Source organism: Ptychodera flava, chromosome 1, assembly GCF_041260155.1.
Source record: "Ptychodera flava strain L36383 chromosome 1, AS_Pfla_20210202, whole genome shotgun sequence".
In the NCBI taxonomy this organism is placed as follows: Eukaryota; Metazoa; Hemichordata; class Enteropneusta; family Ptychoderidae; genus Ptychodera; species Ptychodera flava.
The window spans coordinates 53,702,547-53,719,629 of record NC_091928.1 but is presented as its reverse complement, the minus strand read 5'-3'; the positions used below and the strand labels follow the sequence as shown (position 1 = coordinate 53,719,629).

The window sequence follows — 17,083 nt, the reverse complement described above, 5'->3', positions numbered from 1 at the left end:
CGTTGGTTGCGTCCCTTAGTTTATGTGAAGCTGCTTCGGACGCGGTCACCGGTTTCGGTACAGCTGCAATTTAAACATTGTGGATAGGCACAAAGAATGTTGGGATATGTTGAGCATGACAACAGACACGTTGTCTGGGGTTCCATACGTGCAGCCACAGACGGGACAATGCCCCATCCTTTAATCAAGATAACTTTGCGTTATAAAACGTTCAACCATTCCCCCTTAAACAAGAGAACCCCGATGTTTGCCATGATGAGTTTGTGGGACTCTATTATATAAGAACGGCGAGCTTGCTGGCGGGGAAAATATTTCAGTACATTAAATAGGTACTTTGTTCCGACGTGTACAAGATTTGAAAAATTAAAGACATAAAAACACAGAAATTTCCTTTTCATTCTGTCTAATGAATTCTAGCAATGGAGCAGATCTCGCTCTTACATACTTATATCATGGACAGTAGAGAGGTCTTCCCCCCTCTACTGTCTATGCTTATATTAAGTAATTATGAAGTGATTTTAGTGACTGAAGTCACACAGACGGATCCTTAATAGAGGATCCATCTAGAGTATCAACGATATTGACTGAAGTCATGGGGTTCTGTCATAATATTTATTGTTGTTCAGGAGCAGGCGACAATATTTACTATCAGAACGTAATACCGGATAATAACTAATTTGCATAATTTAGCGTGAAATAATTTCTTATCCATGGTTTTCTATGTAATGTATGACCTGTTTTCAAAACGATTTACAGTTCGCAAAAGACGTGAAATATTTTGCTTATAGTGAGCAATTGGTATAGTATTTAATAGCAGTAATAATGAGCTCAATCAAAAGCTAAAATACGTAGAAAATTTTACAGTTTTTGAGAAAATGCGAAAAACAGAGGGACCATATTATCTCTGTCTGTAAAAAAAAACAACCTTATTTCTCTGCCAACAGATTGGTAATCCGTGGTACATATCTAATAATACAGTGAATCGATATTGTACCGTTTCACCGTGTTGCAGAAGTTACCTGTGTCATTATCAATGTTATCGCTGTCGTCATATTCATCATCATCATCACAATGATAAACGCACCTGCAAGTATAACAGTGCGTTCGTTGTTGACTTTATCAAAGTTAACGTTAATCTAGTGATAATCTGTTGACAGTGTCTACCGATTAGTAATTTACTCTTGCTTGCTTGCTTTGGCGCATTAGACAATCAAACACATCCCATAATAGACGCAGCACAGTGACAAAACTTCGCGTAGAATTGTCAAAGGACAAATACATGGCACTGGGAAGGAAAAATAGAAATCATCACAAACTAGTGCTAACCATAGACTCTCGAGAAAAACTGTGCTAACATAAGACCAAGACATTAGATTGGCAGTATGAATGTTTATTGGCAATACATATCATAGTTATATGTATTTTGATAAAATAAACAAGGACAATAAGGACAATAAAAAAATATCAAGGAGAAACCTGTGCTGAGACCAAGCTACCTCTATCCCCACCCCGAGAACGGACATGTAACCAATCCCCTATGCAAACACGCTGTTGTAAATATGTTCATGCAAGGATCTTTACTGTTTGATTGTCCCGTGAATCTACCAATTGTGTAACACGTGCGTCTCCCTCGATGATATCATTATATCAAAATCAGTAGAGAAACTACTGTCTATGATTATATCAAACACGATCTAATGTTGTAGACACTCGTAGTACTAATTCACGCGCTTAATTTGCAATTGTGATGGAGTAAACTTTCATTAAGGACTACAGTCATGACGATTTGCAATTTCATTGCTCTCGTAGACGCTAGGTAGGAAAAAGGAGAGTATGGTATGGACAGTAGCCCGTTCGATATTCTGCCCCAAGGGGGCGCTTCGAGCTTAGGTTAACAATTTTGTACATTCTGATAAAGTTCGATGTTGTGGATCTTCGCTGCTGAATCAGAGTCCTTTATCCAACTGAAGAAGTTCCGGTTGCCATGCATCACATCCTCCACATTTGATTGTGAGGTAACTGTTGCTAACGAGGCACGAATCACATCTCCACATTTGGGCTGAACGTCTGTCTTTGAGTAGCGCTCCAATTGCCTAGAAACAAGAAAGATAACCATAGTATTGACATATTCAGCGATTTAATCACTTGCGGAGTTAATACAATTGGAAATAAATTTATCATTCAACGTCGGTACCATAACTTCATCAGGAAATGTATTGGAGCACATAATCTGAAGTGAGCAGGCCTCATTTTGGGCAGATCGATTTTTACTCATTTATGTATAGCTATACTAAGATCATAAATTCTTGAATAGCAAATTATCGATACTTCATTCTAAGACTATCATCAGAATCATCACGAAAAGATCAAACCTTTAGAGTATCTTCAATTGTTGTCAGCTCAAGTCGTTCTGCCTTTCTATTCGTTCGAGTAAGCATCGCCTGACATTGTTCAAAATTCTGCTTGAACTCCTTCGCTTCTTCGGAAGTTTTGAAGATCAAGGCAATTTGTCGCTCAGTGTTTGGTCCCTCCGCTGTGAAATCCTTAACATTCAACCTCCATGAACTGTCAGATCCAGATTTTGGCCGTAATTCCATCTCGGTATTCAGATAGCAGTCGGCAAAATCTGGTGATGATTGATCTCCTCTTATCGACAGTCGGATATGTCCGCTGATTTTCTCCTTTACAAATTTTAAGTTGACGGAACCATGTTCTATCCATTCTTTTGTGGTGTGATCAAATCTATCTAACCTAGCATGTTGTGAATACAGGACTTCGTCCTCGCCCTTGACAGTTGTCAAATCTGTCTTCTCCCGATGTGCGATTGTTACCCTGACTTGAGTGCGCGTGTCAACGTCTCCGCTCCTAGTCGTTTCTTCTGACGTCGCGGCCGTTGACGGTGGCGTCAAAACAAGACCACTATCAACCTTTGATGGTAACGGTGTCTCTGTAAATTTGGAAGATGACAGAATTGTTAATTAGAAACACATGATCACTGCATAATTCAACCTTACGTAAGCCGGAAATTCGATTAAGTTTAGGTTGTTAAAGTTCGGATGAGAACATTTAATCCCTATGTGAAGAAATATATATTAATAATAAAACAACATCCTGATAACTTGCCAACAAACTAAGAAATGTCATTCTCATATAAAAGTAATTATTTCCATGTTCGTCTAATGGTTCTCTAAATCTTTCTACTAGTCGTTTATCGTGTCATTCTTCATCTGAAACTCATGGATCCCTATAACAGATTCGGATTAGAATTTTAGCCCCACAGTACATCGAGATATAAAACTAAGGTTAACTGCTCTCTCAGATCGATCTTGCTACGGTAGATAAACATTTATTCTTGTCAAGAAGTTAGCGTAAGTGTTCATGAGCAGTTACTACAGCATTTTCGAACACAGTCAAGTTCACCGTATAAGGCTCGGACATAACCAATCATTGACGATGTCAGCCTATTTGCATACACTGCATGACAATAACTTTTAATTCTTAAAATGTGCAATGCACGATTAGAAAGATAAATAGTTGAGTAAGAAGTGAATCACTCTTTTCCCCTGAAGAAGTGATATTGTAAATGCAGTCATATCGAAATAAATAGCGTCTTCAATAGTAATAACTTTTGATAATTTTGACATTATATTTGTGCTTTATTACAAGTGCCTTTTCTTTCGATTTCTTCTTTTTCCCCGAAAGCATGTTGAAGTACAAGTATCGGCTTCGCTAAAACGATGCATTGTTTAACACGATACAACACTACTGTTGTCAATAAAAACATTTCATATTACGCATTTGTCGACCGCATTGATGACCCAATAGAGCCTAGGATTGGTGGATATGGTATTGCGACTAGAACAGGAACCCACATTTATAAGTACAAAAGAAATCATGAAAATACACAAAAACATTATAGCTAATGGAGTTTTCAGACAACCAAAGCTTATTTACCTTCCATGTCGACATTGACAACATCAGCGTTATCAAAATGCTTCTGTATAGGTGGGTTATCATTTTGATGATGCTCTTCTTCCTGAAAAATTATCGTTCGCAGAATTCGTGTTTTTGTTAACTGAGGACATTTCATCGTATTTCAAGCTTGTGTTATATCAAATTTTAGGATTTTGAGAGAACAGCAAACTTTTACTACTAACACGTATAAACAAGAAGTTCATACTTAAACTCTCGCAATCGGCTATTGAGCGAGTCCCTACCTTTTTATCCCAAGGTTCTCCGTCAATAACATTTGTCGTTTGCAACAATTCCATGCCATGATCTTGATCTGAAATTAATTATAACCAACATGTCGTGTGATTCTGAACATCCGTATCTTCAATTGGAATAAGCATAAGCTTAAAGCTGATATATTGCTATGGTTATATGATGTCAACACTGTTGTGGTGAGATATTAGACTTTATACAACAGTTTTTCAGTATGGGTTACAGTTTCTAGTTTCTATTTCACAAACAAATAATGGAGGAAAAGCCAAACGTTACAGCTAATGGAGTTTAAGACAACCAATATTCATTTACCTTCCGTGTCGACATTGACCTCATCAGCATTATCCAAATGCTGCCGTGTACCTGTGCTTTCGTTTTGGCACTGCTCTTCTCCCTGAAAAATTGTCAATGAATGTATGTTACTTATCGCCGATTTTGACTTTCTGTTTCCAGTGATCATTTCACAGTATTTCGTAATTGTTTGGATTCAGATTTTAGAACCTGAATGGATGTAAAATATTCTTTCCAAAAACATATGTTAAGAAGAGGGTTTTACTTGAACTCATGCCACTGACTGACTACTCCTTACCTTTTCATCCCGAAACTTTCCTCCGGCATCGGCAGTGGTTTGCATCGATGATTTCGTGCCACTATCTTGATCTGAAATACAATATAACCGATATGTTGTGTGATTCTGAACGTCGCTGTACTCAATTGGAATGAGTATGGAGGTGATATTTACGATCATTACTATGATGTAATATACCGAAGTCGTTAGATTCTTCCTCAAAACATTTTCTAACTAATGTAGAGTGTTATGAAACATGACTTACAGTTGATATATAATTCAAATAAATACGAGTTCAGACTCAAAATTTTGACTTGGTAGCAACCTCTTAGTAATTAGTGGAGACAAGCGGCGGAGGCAAACAGTCTTAGCAAGGCGCTCGGGCACGCGTTCGTGACCTAGGCATTAATCAGGGGGAGACAACTAGAAACAACTTCAAGCCCTGGGAAGCTCAAAACCTGATAGGAGCTACGTCATTGTGGGGTGCGATATAGTGAATATACACTGGCAAAGATGGGAAAAATATTCTAAGTATAAATTTATTACCTCCATTTACAGATTACAAACGTGATCTTGATATCGTTTACAGTACATGGTGGCTTCTTCTTTTAACACTTTAACCCACACGGACAATTTTGAATCCTGCTCTACAATACCGGTATTTCACTCTGTAACATCCACAACCAGACACACATTCGCTATCTCAAACGTGTGCGAACGGTTTTATTTATTCACTCAGTTGTATGATATCATATTTGTTAAACCTACAACTACACAGTATCTGTGATTTTGTTGCGTAAAACTGTCCCTACCTTTACCATCACTGGAAAATGCTCGTCGAGTTGTTCGCCTGTTTTAGTCGAATTGGATCGTGTCTCCACAAAACCTTTGCCTCCGTCACTACATGTACATTCCTAGAATGAAGAGACACATCATTCTATTTAGCATTGTGCGGTAAATGTAAAATGTTGTCTTTCAACTGTTGTCAAATGGACTTTTATAAAATTCCGCGAATCATAGCGAAGATTAGAGTTCTTACTACTAACCACAGCTTGGTGTTGATGTTCTTGGGCTTTCATATACGAAAGGCCCTCCAAATCTTCACTAATCTCCATGGGTTCTACTCCTCCACCGTCTCCTGTAATTAAAATTAAAACAATGTCAATTATATGAATTTTTTCCTTTGTTTTCTGCCAAATGATAAAAGCTGTCACTTTTGATGTGATTTTAATTGTTTACATAATTTTTCGTTGTTTAATACACGTACAGTTTGTTTTTAGTCTCCCATAACACAAAGCATTCCGATGCAAACACAACGCTTTGTAGGCAGACGGATTCTTATCCAGACACATTGTTGCATAATTTTGGAGTCGCAAAAATTTATCAAAAGTTACAGCTCGTGGTACTTTAAACATTTATCAATGTTCTGAACTGACTGCAGGAAAATTGTATGAATTTAGACCTTTATGTATACGCAATCCTTTTATTGACTTCCTCATGATGAGAGAAGAACGGAATGCAAGACGAACATAGAGGGCGTCATTACGTGCTATTGAGTTAGTAAACTTTGCTGGCAACAGCTTAAACGGCCAGTAGTGCTAACTTTTGAAGAGTTTTAATTATTTTTGATGTCAAGATTGCAAGTTCTTTTCTTCTTCCAAAGAATGTTGAAACATCCATTATTTAGCTTGTCAACATAGTATAGTGTCTACTAGACTCTCCACAGTCGCTGTGCCTTGTTTTGTGCGAGCCGCGATGGGCCTGCATTCGAAGGCTACGCTATGCAGCTGTGAGCACGCGCTGCCAGACATAGCGACTGTCCGTTTTTTGCAAGGGTATGAATATTCATAAGGGTAGTGACCTCAAAAGAAACACCTATCTAACTGGGCGGAGAGAATATATACTTGTAGTTGGTAGACCTATATACGCGATAGTGTTTTATTTTGCATTCTTAATTTGATTTGGCTATGGTACTTGTCATTTTTGTTTTGATTAACGGATGTGTGGAGTTCTATAAAGTACCCGGATCCGGCAGAAATCCGACCGGTCGCTTGCAAGAACGTCCAGACTCTGGGATTCGCGTCGCGTCTTCGAAGGCGCGCGCGTGTTCCAACAGGGAAGAACGCGAATCGCAGGGTCTCTGCCAGACTAAGTGTCTATGTGTAAAATGCCATTCTCGTCCCGACCAAAATTCACTTGTCAACAATTACAACGCAGTCTATATGATAAGCTGAATACTTTGTATCTCAACATGCTTAGAAGTTGACATTATAAACAAAAATAGTGAAAAAATTCATCAAAAGTTATTATTACTGGCCCTTTAATATTACATATAAACAGTCTGTGCTTTTTCTTTCTTCTCCGCTCATAGTCACAGCATAATTCGACAAAATTGTATAAACCCATCAGCATAGTATCTTAAAATCGTATACATATTTCTTTAAAACCTACGTCTCAAGAAGATCGATTCCACTTCTTCAAACCTGTCCCGGTTGTATGAGGCCTCTCAACTTCAACTCGATACCAAATTTAGTTGCCTTGGTTCTCATTTCATCTGTATCAGCAATGAATCGAATGCTTTCGCAAAATGCCCAGATTCACATATTGCCTCAAATCTGTAAAGCGTGAACAGGCTGGAAAGCCAAGGGAGATTGCCAGCGAACCTTGCCTAACATCTAGGACTTCAACTTCTTCACCCAATACTTGGTGACAGACTGCCGCAACATCCCGATGAGTGCACTCTGCTGCAAGTTTCTGTATACATTCTCGACACCATTCTTCGAAGGCTTCAAGTTCTAAAGGCAACTTTTCAAGTTCTACAGGAACCTTAAGACCTAATGTCAAAGACAAAAGCTCCCTGTATTATATCAATGTGTACGTGCTTCGTGAAGATTGGATGAGAGTCCTTGTAGCAGTGGTAAATTAGCAATAAACGAGTGCTTCAATGGACAACTCAACTAACATAGAAGACTCATGTCAAAAGCAAGAGCGCCTTATAGAAATGGAAAAAAATCGTCGTCGGATCAGTTTCATAATAGAATAAATGATACAGAAAATTGACAGAGAATCCTAAGAGTTTTGACATTGTATTTCTCGAACTGCCGTATTAACGCATTCGGCTCAAACTTCGCCATACCAGCGTGGTCACTTTTTGAAGTCTGCTTCACTCCAATATTCTAACTAGCCGATGATACATGTAAGTGTGTGACATATCCCACATTACTAGTTTACCATGCAGGGCGCTGATTTCCGTTCTGACGACGGTTGCTCAATTTAAAGTCTGTTTTCTCATGTTTGGGTACTAAAACTACTGAGAATATCACGTTTATATACAAAAGTTAATATTGATATAATAAAATAGTAACAACCCCTTTGCAGATGGACCCAACTAAATTGGATACAATGCGCTCCATATAACAACCACACAGCGGCTCTTGCATATGTCACGCACTGTTCCCAGCCACGTCTATACAATTTATCCAATTTCGTTCACCTATCTACATGTATGAAGAAATTTTGGCACAATAACCTTCAATTGTTCGCACCAATATGTATTGTGCCTATCCATACCGATCCTTAATCAACAGTAAGTATTCTACGAGATGTCGATTCACATTCAAGTAAAGCGATGCGACCTCTGTAGCAGAGTTGTATTTGACTTTATTGCTAAATAGTAATCTAGTCTGGTTCCCAGACCCGTTTCTGCCGCTGGCTGCGCTGCTAACGAAAATAGGGTCAGTTATGGGCTATTGTAAGTATGGTTGTCATTGGTCAATAGTACGAGTTGCGTTGAATTTATTTCTAACTTAGAGGTACCTTTGAATTTAGATTTCGTGTGTCCACGGAGTAATTTTACCTCTATAGTTCCCAAACCAAGCATTCTGTATCGGCATTGAATGAAAATGAAAAATCGCTTATTTTTGAGTCACTACCATACATGCGAAAGGAGGAATAATCTGTCACGTCTGAGAAATAAAAACATAGACGGTGATCGTCATTTCATCAATTCATGTAGCTTTCCGCCTTTGTTTTGGTATTTTGAGTCAAAAACACGATTTTTTTTTATCCCTGAAAAGTATTCCTATAATATTGATCTTCCTTGTGTGTAGAATATCTTGGTCGCAAAGTTCCTGTTTTGGGGTGAAATTTTGGAATAAAAATTTCTCGTACATTTTGGCGTTTGAGACTACCGTTAAGTCTTGATTGACAAGGGGATTACGCTAAGCAAGCAGCGTCTTAGTATTCACATGCACTTAGACAACATACGCCATCACAGAACTTCAACCCTCGATGTTTCATTGTCTAATTTCCAATCTTGCAACTGTACAGATGTGCTGATCACATGATCTTGTCAGGTAACTGTGCTCATTAATATGCAGTCAAAATTCTGACTGGTGACATTAGCCGATACCTGACCCTTTTTTCGTTAGCAGCGCAACCAGTGGTAGAAATTGGTTAGGGGACCAGACTAAACAGTAAATACTGCATAGTTTAATGTACTATATGCCGCAGAATAGGCCCCAATATATACACTATGAAACGAATACATACACAGTGGAACACTAAAATTTGAATTAGTCACCACTACTCCAATGTTGATTTGAACGATGTGCATAACTCTTGTACACATATATAGTCCAACTAAACTGCAGCAGTTTATGAATATCATTCATTCAAATTTGGTGATAGGAAGGTGATTGTGAAGACGTCTGACTTTTACTTACATGTACGGTAAGTCTGATGTCTGGGTCTCTGTTTGCCATGAATAGCGCAGCAAATTTGGCGTAGCTCTTTGCTACATCGCCACTTTCTTTGTATTTCTTCTTCAGCAGTTCGGCCCGTTGAAAAGCTCGTTTTTCTTTACTGAGAACTTCCAGAATGTTTTTTGACAATTTCTCATCCAATTTTACCACGCAATGTTCCCCTTCTGTGGCAAAGTACTTCTCAATCACCTGTGAAAGTTGAGAGTTACCTTGACAGAGAAGTGGTAGTCCAACAGCAAGTGCTTCCAAGTTAGGAATTTCTTCCCCGAAAGGAGTTGAAATATATAAGTGCGCTTGTTGTAGTTCTTCTAACATAGTTTTTGCAGTCATTGAAGAGAATGGGTATAGTGCTATTTTTAAATAGGTGCACGCTTTGTCTTCAGCAATCTCTGTCATGACCTTTTCTCTGTCAGATTCCGACAAGAAACCATAAATTTTCCATTTTGGAGGACCTTTACCATTGTCATATTGTATTTCGCCACATTCACTTATTTCTGCTGCCAGTTTTTTGTACTGGTCGAGATTTTTCCTGTCTATTTTCCCATAGCTGAAAATAACATGTGGGTCTACTGTCTCCTCAGGGTGTTTCACATTTTTGATGAGGAACAATGGTCTTGGCTTTGGCACCAGTTCTATACGTGTACCTTCGCAAAGTCTCTCACCGCCCTGTATTCATTTTGGTAATGGCTCTACATGCCTGGGCCGACGGATACCACGGCGTCAGCACTCTTAGCAGCATTGAGCATATGCTCTTTTGCTTTCCTATCTGGATTGAATGTTATTTGGTATTGCTCTTCTGGGTTTTCGTGATTTATCAAAATTAATTTTGCCGTCGGGAAAAACGTGTTCTTAATATCAATTGCTTCATCCGCCGTCTTTGGAGCATATCCGACCACGTACTCAATGTTTTCAAGATCTCGCAGATGTGGATAGTAGGTCTCATGGTGATTGAGGAAATACACATCGCTGGGGTCTTCTATATCATGACTCTTTCTCTTCGCAGGAATCAAAATAACGCCAAATCGCTCGGCATCCTTCTTCTGGTCATCGCTGACATCACGTACTGTTGCGTAGAATTCAAGAATTACATTCACTTTCTTTTTCCTTGCGCAGAAGTCCTGAACAAGGGTTCTGTGACACTGCGATAGGCCTAGGTGGTTTTTATCCCATTCTGTAAATATGAATAACACGGCAGGAGGTAGTAAGAAGACAACTTTCATCTACATTGTGATGTTCAGCATCGGGAAAAAATTTTTCTTTGATTTCAGCAGCCGCATTTTCTGTAGTCGGGCGACATGTACACCCTATGACGTATTTCACTCTTCCACAGATGTCACGAAGATGGGGATAATATATTTCATGGCAGAACAACCAATTTAAATTCGGAGAATCTCGCTTCGGGTCGGATTTCTTCGTTCTCTGAGGAGAAATTAGGGTAACACCAGCCGCAAGCGCATTTTGCTCAACATCTTCCCTTATATGTATTCGCGTTATTTATTCATGTAAAGGGCCACCGCCCATCAAACTGAAAATATACAAGTTATATAGGAAAGAAACTGTGGACACGTGATGCTTAAAGTCATCAAATGTACACACAAAACTACTTCTGTTGACAATGATTTACAATGACTTCAAATAATTTTCTCTCACAAACATTGCCTTATATAAAGATTGACAAATTAAATATAATGTTAGGATTCTCTGTTGAAAGTAAAGATACGACTTTTTCTCTAGTCGGATTGTTATGTAAATAAAAAGGTAATAAATCCCTTCGAAGTGTTGTATAAAGTGGACAAAACGCAAGAAAGTGAATCTCATCTTCTTGGACTGAAACACTTTGCTTTTCACAAAAGAGACAAATTCTGTTCTGAACATCAATGCCTGTATGTCTTCCAGTTTCTATTGTGAGACTGTGATTGGAACAACGGAATTTTGATAGTGCAAATTTGTACTTAATGGGATGGACACATTTCAGATACATTTCTGGTTCAAAATAAAACTTAAACATTGAATAAAATCTCAATCTGGGTGAATCATTAATTGAAGCATGCCATTCTTGTCTGTGACAGTCTTGTAACCTTTGACAAAATAAAGTTAGAAATACTTCACAATTACCCACTTGCTGTTCAAACCAAACATAAGCAAAACCATATCTCATGAGCAACTGTTTAATCTTTGTAGCCCAATTTGTCTTGCCCGCTTCATCCAATTTACGTAACATTTCATAGCATGCCTTTGGATACCAAGCATTGTCCATTCGGACTAACCTTAACCAATATGAAACACATCTCTTCATGTATACGCAACTCAGAGGGTATCTACCGCATTCACCCAAAACAGCATCATTATTTACATTACTGGCAAGGCCTAATAAAAATCTACAAAATCGGAAATGTACCCTATCAATAATTGCAGAGTACTCAAATCCCAGATTTCCGAGCCATAACAGAGTATAGAAACAATACAACTATCAAAAAGCTTAAAAGCATTCTGGGTAGACATACAACCTATTTTTGTGATAACGATTTGAATTTGTGTAAGAGCTCGTTTTGCTTTAGTAACTAACTCTGTTTTAGCAGGTGACCATGATAGTCGTGATGATATTAATAGTCCAAGATAATTATAATGTTTAACATTAGTAATCTTACTTCCCATATAAACCCAGTTTTCGTATTTCTTTAAAACGCCACCATTTCTGAAAACAATAATTTTTGTTTTATCAAGATTTACTCTCATACACCATTGTTTACAGAACAACTCTAACTGATTGATTTTTCGCTGTAAAGATATTGGAAGATCAGCATTGTCTGTAACATCATCAGCATACATAAGTAATCCCAAATTAGGCAAATCTTCATTTATAAATATCCCATCTCTATCAGATGCATTCATGTATGTATACAATTCATTTATAAATAAATTAAACAATAAAGGGCTTAGCATACAGCCTTGCCTTGTACCAATTTTACAATCAAAATAATCTGTCAAACCTTCATTGCACAAAACACAGGACTCTAATTTTGAATACATTGAACGTAAAACATGTAAAACACTGCCATGAAGACCATAGGAAATTAATTTGTGCCATAAATAATCATGTCGAACGCAATCAAAGGCTTTTGAGAAATCAACAAAAATACAATACATTCTACCTTTTCTATTTGACAAATACTTAGATGCTAAAGATTGTAAAGTAAAAATATGATCTACAGTGCGATAACCTTTACGAAAGCCTGCCTGTGCTTCGGTAATTAAATTCATACTATCAACCCAGTCAACAAGACGGTTATTAAGAATTTTAGTGAATATCTTGCTGGTGGTAGACAACAGGGATATTCCTCTGTAATTATTGACGTCATCAAATGAACCCTTCTTGTGTAGGGGTAGATAATTCCCTTGCTCCAGTCTTTCGGAAAATATCCCGAAATGAGAATACCATTGAACAAATTTCGCAAATGCTTTGAAATAATATTAACACTGTATTTAAATATTTCGTTTATAAAACCATCTGGGCCAGGAGACTTATTTGTTTTTAAGTTTCTAATGACAAGCTCAATTTCTTCTGAGGTAATAGGAGAGTTGACAGAGAGAGGGTCATTTTCGTTACAAAGATCACAAGTTATATCATGTTTCGTCAGTTCAGCCTGTATATGCTCATCAAACTGAGAATCACCTGATTGCACTACAACAGAAAATAAATTTTGAAAATAATTGTACCATTCAGACGCTTTTATTTTGTAACTACGGGAAGAACCTTTCCCACCTCTGAGACGCTTAATGGTGTACCAGAATTTAGAGGAGTCATTGAGGCTTGACAACAAGATATTCTGTTGTTCCTGTCTATAGTTCTGGTATTTCTGTTTGCAAAGATTTTTGTGTTGATTTCTAGCAGACACATATTCGTTTCGAGCAACTGCACTGTTTCCGAAATGCTTTGAGAAGGTCAAATTTTTGTTTACGAGAGACTTCACATTCTTCATCCCACCAGCTTTCACTTACATTTGAACACTTTGTACTTCTACCACTAGCTGTGTATGTCATATCAGAGGCAGCACGGGCAAGTATACTATTTAAAACATCCACAGCAGCATCAACATCACCTGTTTGTATAACAGTATCAAGATTTTGAAAGAGAAAAACTGCAGTTTCATTCAATTTTCTTAAAAAATCATCGACCAACTCGGGTTTCCATTCATATTTTACCCAATTTGAATGAGAAGCTGTATCGCTTGATTCAATCACTGGGGTGTTTTTAGGGAAAATAAAGTTACAATAAATTGGAAAATGATCTGTAACATCGGTAGAATCAACAACAAAATCTGAGACAAAAGAGAACAGTCCACTCTGTACGATGATGTAATCAACTAGGCTTGCCCCATTGACTGTACAACAGGTGTAATTACCAACACAGTCACCATCAAAGAGACCGTTTAACATATGCAAGTTTTAGTTACGACACAGATCAATAAGTGAACGACCAAAAGTATTGATTTGACTATCACAAGAGTTTCTTGGAATATACAAAAGTTGTCAATGTCATAGTCAAGAGAAAGAAACATATTATTATCTCGATCCTCAATAATAAAATCTTCCAGATCTCCTGTTCTTTAGTTCAAATCACCCATTACAATTAAATCAAAATCTGAAAATGATGAGTGTAAATCAACAAGATAATTTTCTAAAATCTCTACTCCATTTACATCTTCGTTTGTATAACTTGATGAGCCTTCTGGAGGCAAATAAACACAACACAAAATTATATCTTTGATAGACTCAAACGCTTCCTTACGTATGCGTAAGAAAACTGCATGCTTGCATGAACAGAGTATCCGCTCAACATAGATACTAAATTCTAGAGTAACAAATACTGAAATTCCACCAGGAAAGCGGCCATATTTACTAGATCGTTCATTATATGTAGAAAAACATGTGTGTGTCGTCGATAAGAAAGTAGAAAATTCATCCACAGATTTTGCCCAAGTTTCACATATACTAATGAAAGAAAATTGAGAAAGAAAATTTTTGAGTTTGACATTATTTAAATGTTGTTTCAGACCCCTTGCATTCCAAGAGAGAAACGAAATTTTGCTTCTTAAGGTTACATGGGCTTCTGTTTGGGTTTGGCCACGCCATTATAAAGGCACAATGTCATTTTTTGTTTCATCATATTTAAATTTTTGTCTATCAATAACAAGTTTATCATAGTTAAGAAATGCTCTTTTTCCTTCAGTACGTGCTTGAATCATAAATGGGATTAATTTCTTTCTCCTTTCACGGACACTCGGTGAAAAATCTTCACTAACCCGGAAAGACGTACCTCGTAATTTCTTCCTTCCCTCATCAAGCACAGATGTACGGTGGTTATGGGATAGAAACTTTGCTATAATTGGTCTTGATTCGTTCGGTTTAGGTCCCACATTCAATCGATGGGCTCGTTCGATTATCACCATATTTTCATCAGCCGCTTCTGTGATTCCTAGCTTACCGACCATGAATCCACGGACCGATTTTTCACAATCTGACCAGGTCTCGTCTGGTGATTCGTCAAGTCCATAGAAAATAACGTTATTTCTGGATGTGTGTGAACGCAGATTTGTACATTCAGTTTCGAGACGTTCCACCCTTTTCTTCAGTTCTTCATTTTTGTCGGACAAGCAATTTTGTTCCTTCTGTAGTTCATCAATATTTTTGTTCACTCCGGACATATCTCGTTTAATCTCTTTTATGTCAGATCGAATACTTTTCAGAATATCCATTACACTTTCGTCATTATTTTCGCCCGGTGCCACGACTTCCAGATCACCTGTCGATGATAGCTTTGCTTGTTGGGCTTTGCGTGGACCTGGGTTTAGCTCTACGGCCCCTGCCAGCTGAAGAAGGCGACTTATTACTGGCTGTAAATGAAGGAAACTTTCCACATTTTCTGAAAAGACACTCGCATAGACATGTCCAGTTTCCTCTGAGAGAAGGGAAGCGCAGAATACCGACGTACTAGTTGCATAACCCGTGTTCACAGATATGTCGCCAGGTGATATCACTGAATTGCTCGTGTCAAATGGCGTACATTGCCGAGCCACAAAGACATCCAAGTTTTCACAGGTATTGCTCGTAAGCGTTCCATAAACTAGCAAACCGGAACGTTCTAACAAATTTTCCCAACATTCTGCAGAATTGAGTATAGCATAGGTGCCACAGAGAATTGAATATGTGATGATAAAGCAGCATGCCAACCTGTACCCAAGTTCATTTGCCGCAGACCACGTTGTCGTTGGGCTGTACAAGTGCGTCGATACAGGTCGCCAACATTTTGGTTGCAAAAACTGCCAATTTTCGCTCTCCAACTTTCAAGACCAATACCCATGGTTAGAAATAACACTGTTCTAGTAGTTAGACGTCTTAACGGTTGGAAACTATCAGCAACTGCTGTAAAGTCGTACAATTTCAGGAGCTCGAAATTCCACATTGACCACCACTCAGTGGCATCACGTGACCTCTTCCCTTATATGAGTGTCTAATGTGGTGGAATAGCGTTTCCACTTTAAATCAATCTTTTGTTGTTTGCAGAAATGTTTTATCATACGGCTGACCTTTTCATTCCAGGACTCGAAAATAAACAATGAGTCACGGTTCTGTGGCGTTGTTTCTATTGTTGGATTTTCATTTTCGGGAGAGCAATGCACATCGACAGTGGCTCCTTCGTTGACTGAAAAAATAAATAGTATAATTTACAACATCAATACATGCAACATAGGACTTTCAGTTTTGACTACACCTCACCAATTATTCATGAACAACCGTGTTCAGTGACTATTCCTCAGAATGTGTGAATGTTTTAAATACATGAAGGAACTGAAAAAATTTGGATTTTGTACAAGAGTATACATGGATATATATATTCTTCTTAAAATGTCTCTATCGGCGTAAATAGCTATTACAATTACTCTAAAAGCTGATTAGATGGACGTGCATTTTTTAACGCTACCTTTTTTATTCTCATTGTCGTCAACAGGAAAGTCTTCACTCTCGTCTTTGATTGTGTCCCTCTGAGTTCCACAACGCGTATCCTATGATGCAAAATTTTATACATGTTAGTTGCACCTTTATGTATTGACTTGAAGTTCAGGAAAGGCACTTACTGTGACCTCAATGTATTTGATATGATCTGCAAGGAAACAACGAAAATTACTCAATTTCAATACAAGTTTGTTACACTTACGTCTGTTTGCTCACACAACTCTTCCTCGTTATTGGCTTGATCTCCTACAGTACTTATTCATCTGCTGCTGCTAGTTCATTCGCATCTGTGATATAAAATGACATCTTGTGTTAGCTATTGTATTACGTCACACTTCTTTGTATGATAAATTTTACGATCAATCATCACATCCTGTAATTTATACAGAGATTGCACTAAGAACGAGTGTGCATTTGACAGAAAAATGACTTTTTCTTATAAATATTGGGCCAGACTGATAAAATAACAGACCATATCACTCAAAATTAAACCTGTACATGACATAATGGCATT

The 17,083-nt window shown here is 37.8% G+C and overlaps 1 protein-coding gene and 1 long non-coding RNA gene across 2 annotated transcripts; both read right to left on the bottom strand.

Moving 5' to 3' along the window:
- Window positions 1-688: 688 nt before the first annotated feature.
- Window positions 689-7,415, bottom strand: LOC139140911 (ran-specific GTPase-activating protein-like). The gene is made up of 9 exons (XM_070710394.1): window positions 7,244-7,415; window positions 5,839-5,930; window positions 5,605-5,706; window positions 4,814-4,884; window positions 4,537-4,618; window positions 4,218-4,285; window positions 3,955-4,036; window positions 2,373-2,947; window positions 689-2,093 (listed from the first exon to the last, which is right to left on the bottom strand). Exons 4-9 carry the CDS (start codon window positions 4,856-4,858, stop codon window positions 1,947-1,949), a joined length of 999 nt encoding a protein of 332 aa, XP_070566495.1. The 5' UTR covers window positions 4,859-4,884; window positions 5,605-5,706; window positions 5,839-5,930; window positions 7,244-7,415; the 3' UTR covers window positions 689-1,946.
- A 6,770-nt stretch (window positions 7,416-14,185) lies between these two features.
- Window positions 14,186-16,858, bottom strand: LOC139140907 (uncharacterized). Its single transcript, XR_011554097.1, has 3 exons — window positions 16,772-16,858; window positions 16,538-16,619; window positions 14,186-16,258 (listed from the first exon to the last, which is right to left on the bottom strand). It is a non-coding gene; the product is annotated as an uncharacterized lncRNA (long non-coding RNA).
- Between the last annotated feature and the right edge of the window lie 225 nt (window positions 16,859-17,083).

Coding starts and splice junctions, on each gene's coding strand:
- LOC139140911 (XM_070710394.1), bottom strand. CDS start 4,858: ATGCAAACCACTGCCGATGCCGGAGGAAAGTTTCGGGATGAAAAG. Junction 4,619..4,813: donor GAAAGTTTCGGGATGAAAAG/GTAAGGAGTAGT, acceptor ACAATTTTTCAG/GGAGAAGAGCAGTGCCAAAA. Junction 2,948..3,954: donor TGTCAATGTCGACATGGAAG/GTAAATAAGCTT, acceptor CCAAATTTACAG/AGACACCGTTACCATCAAAG.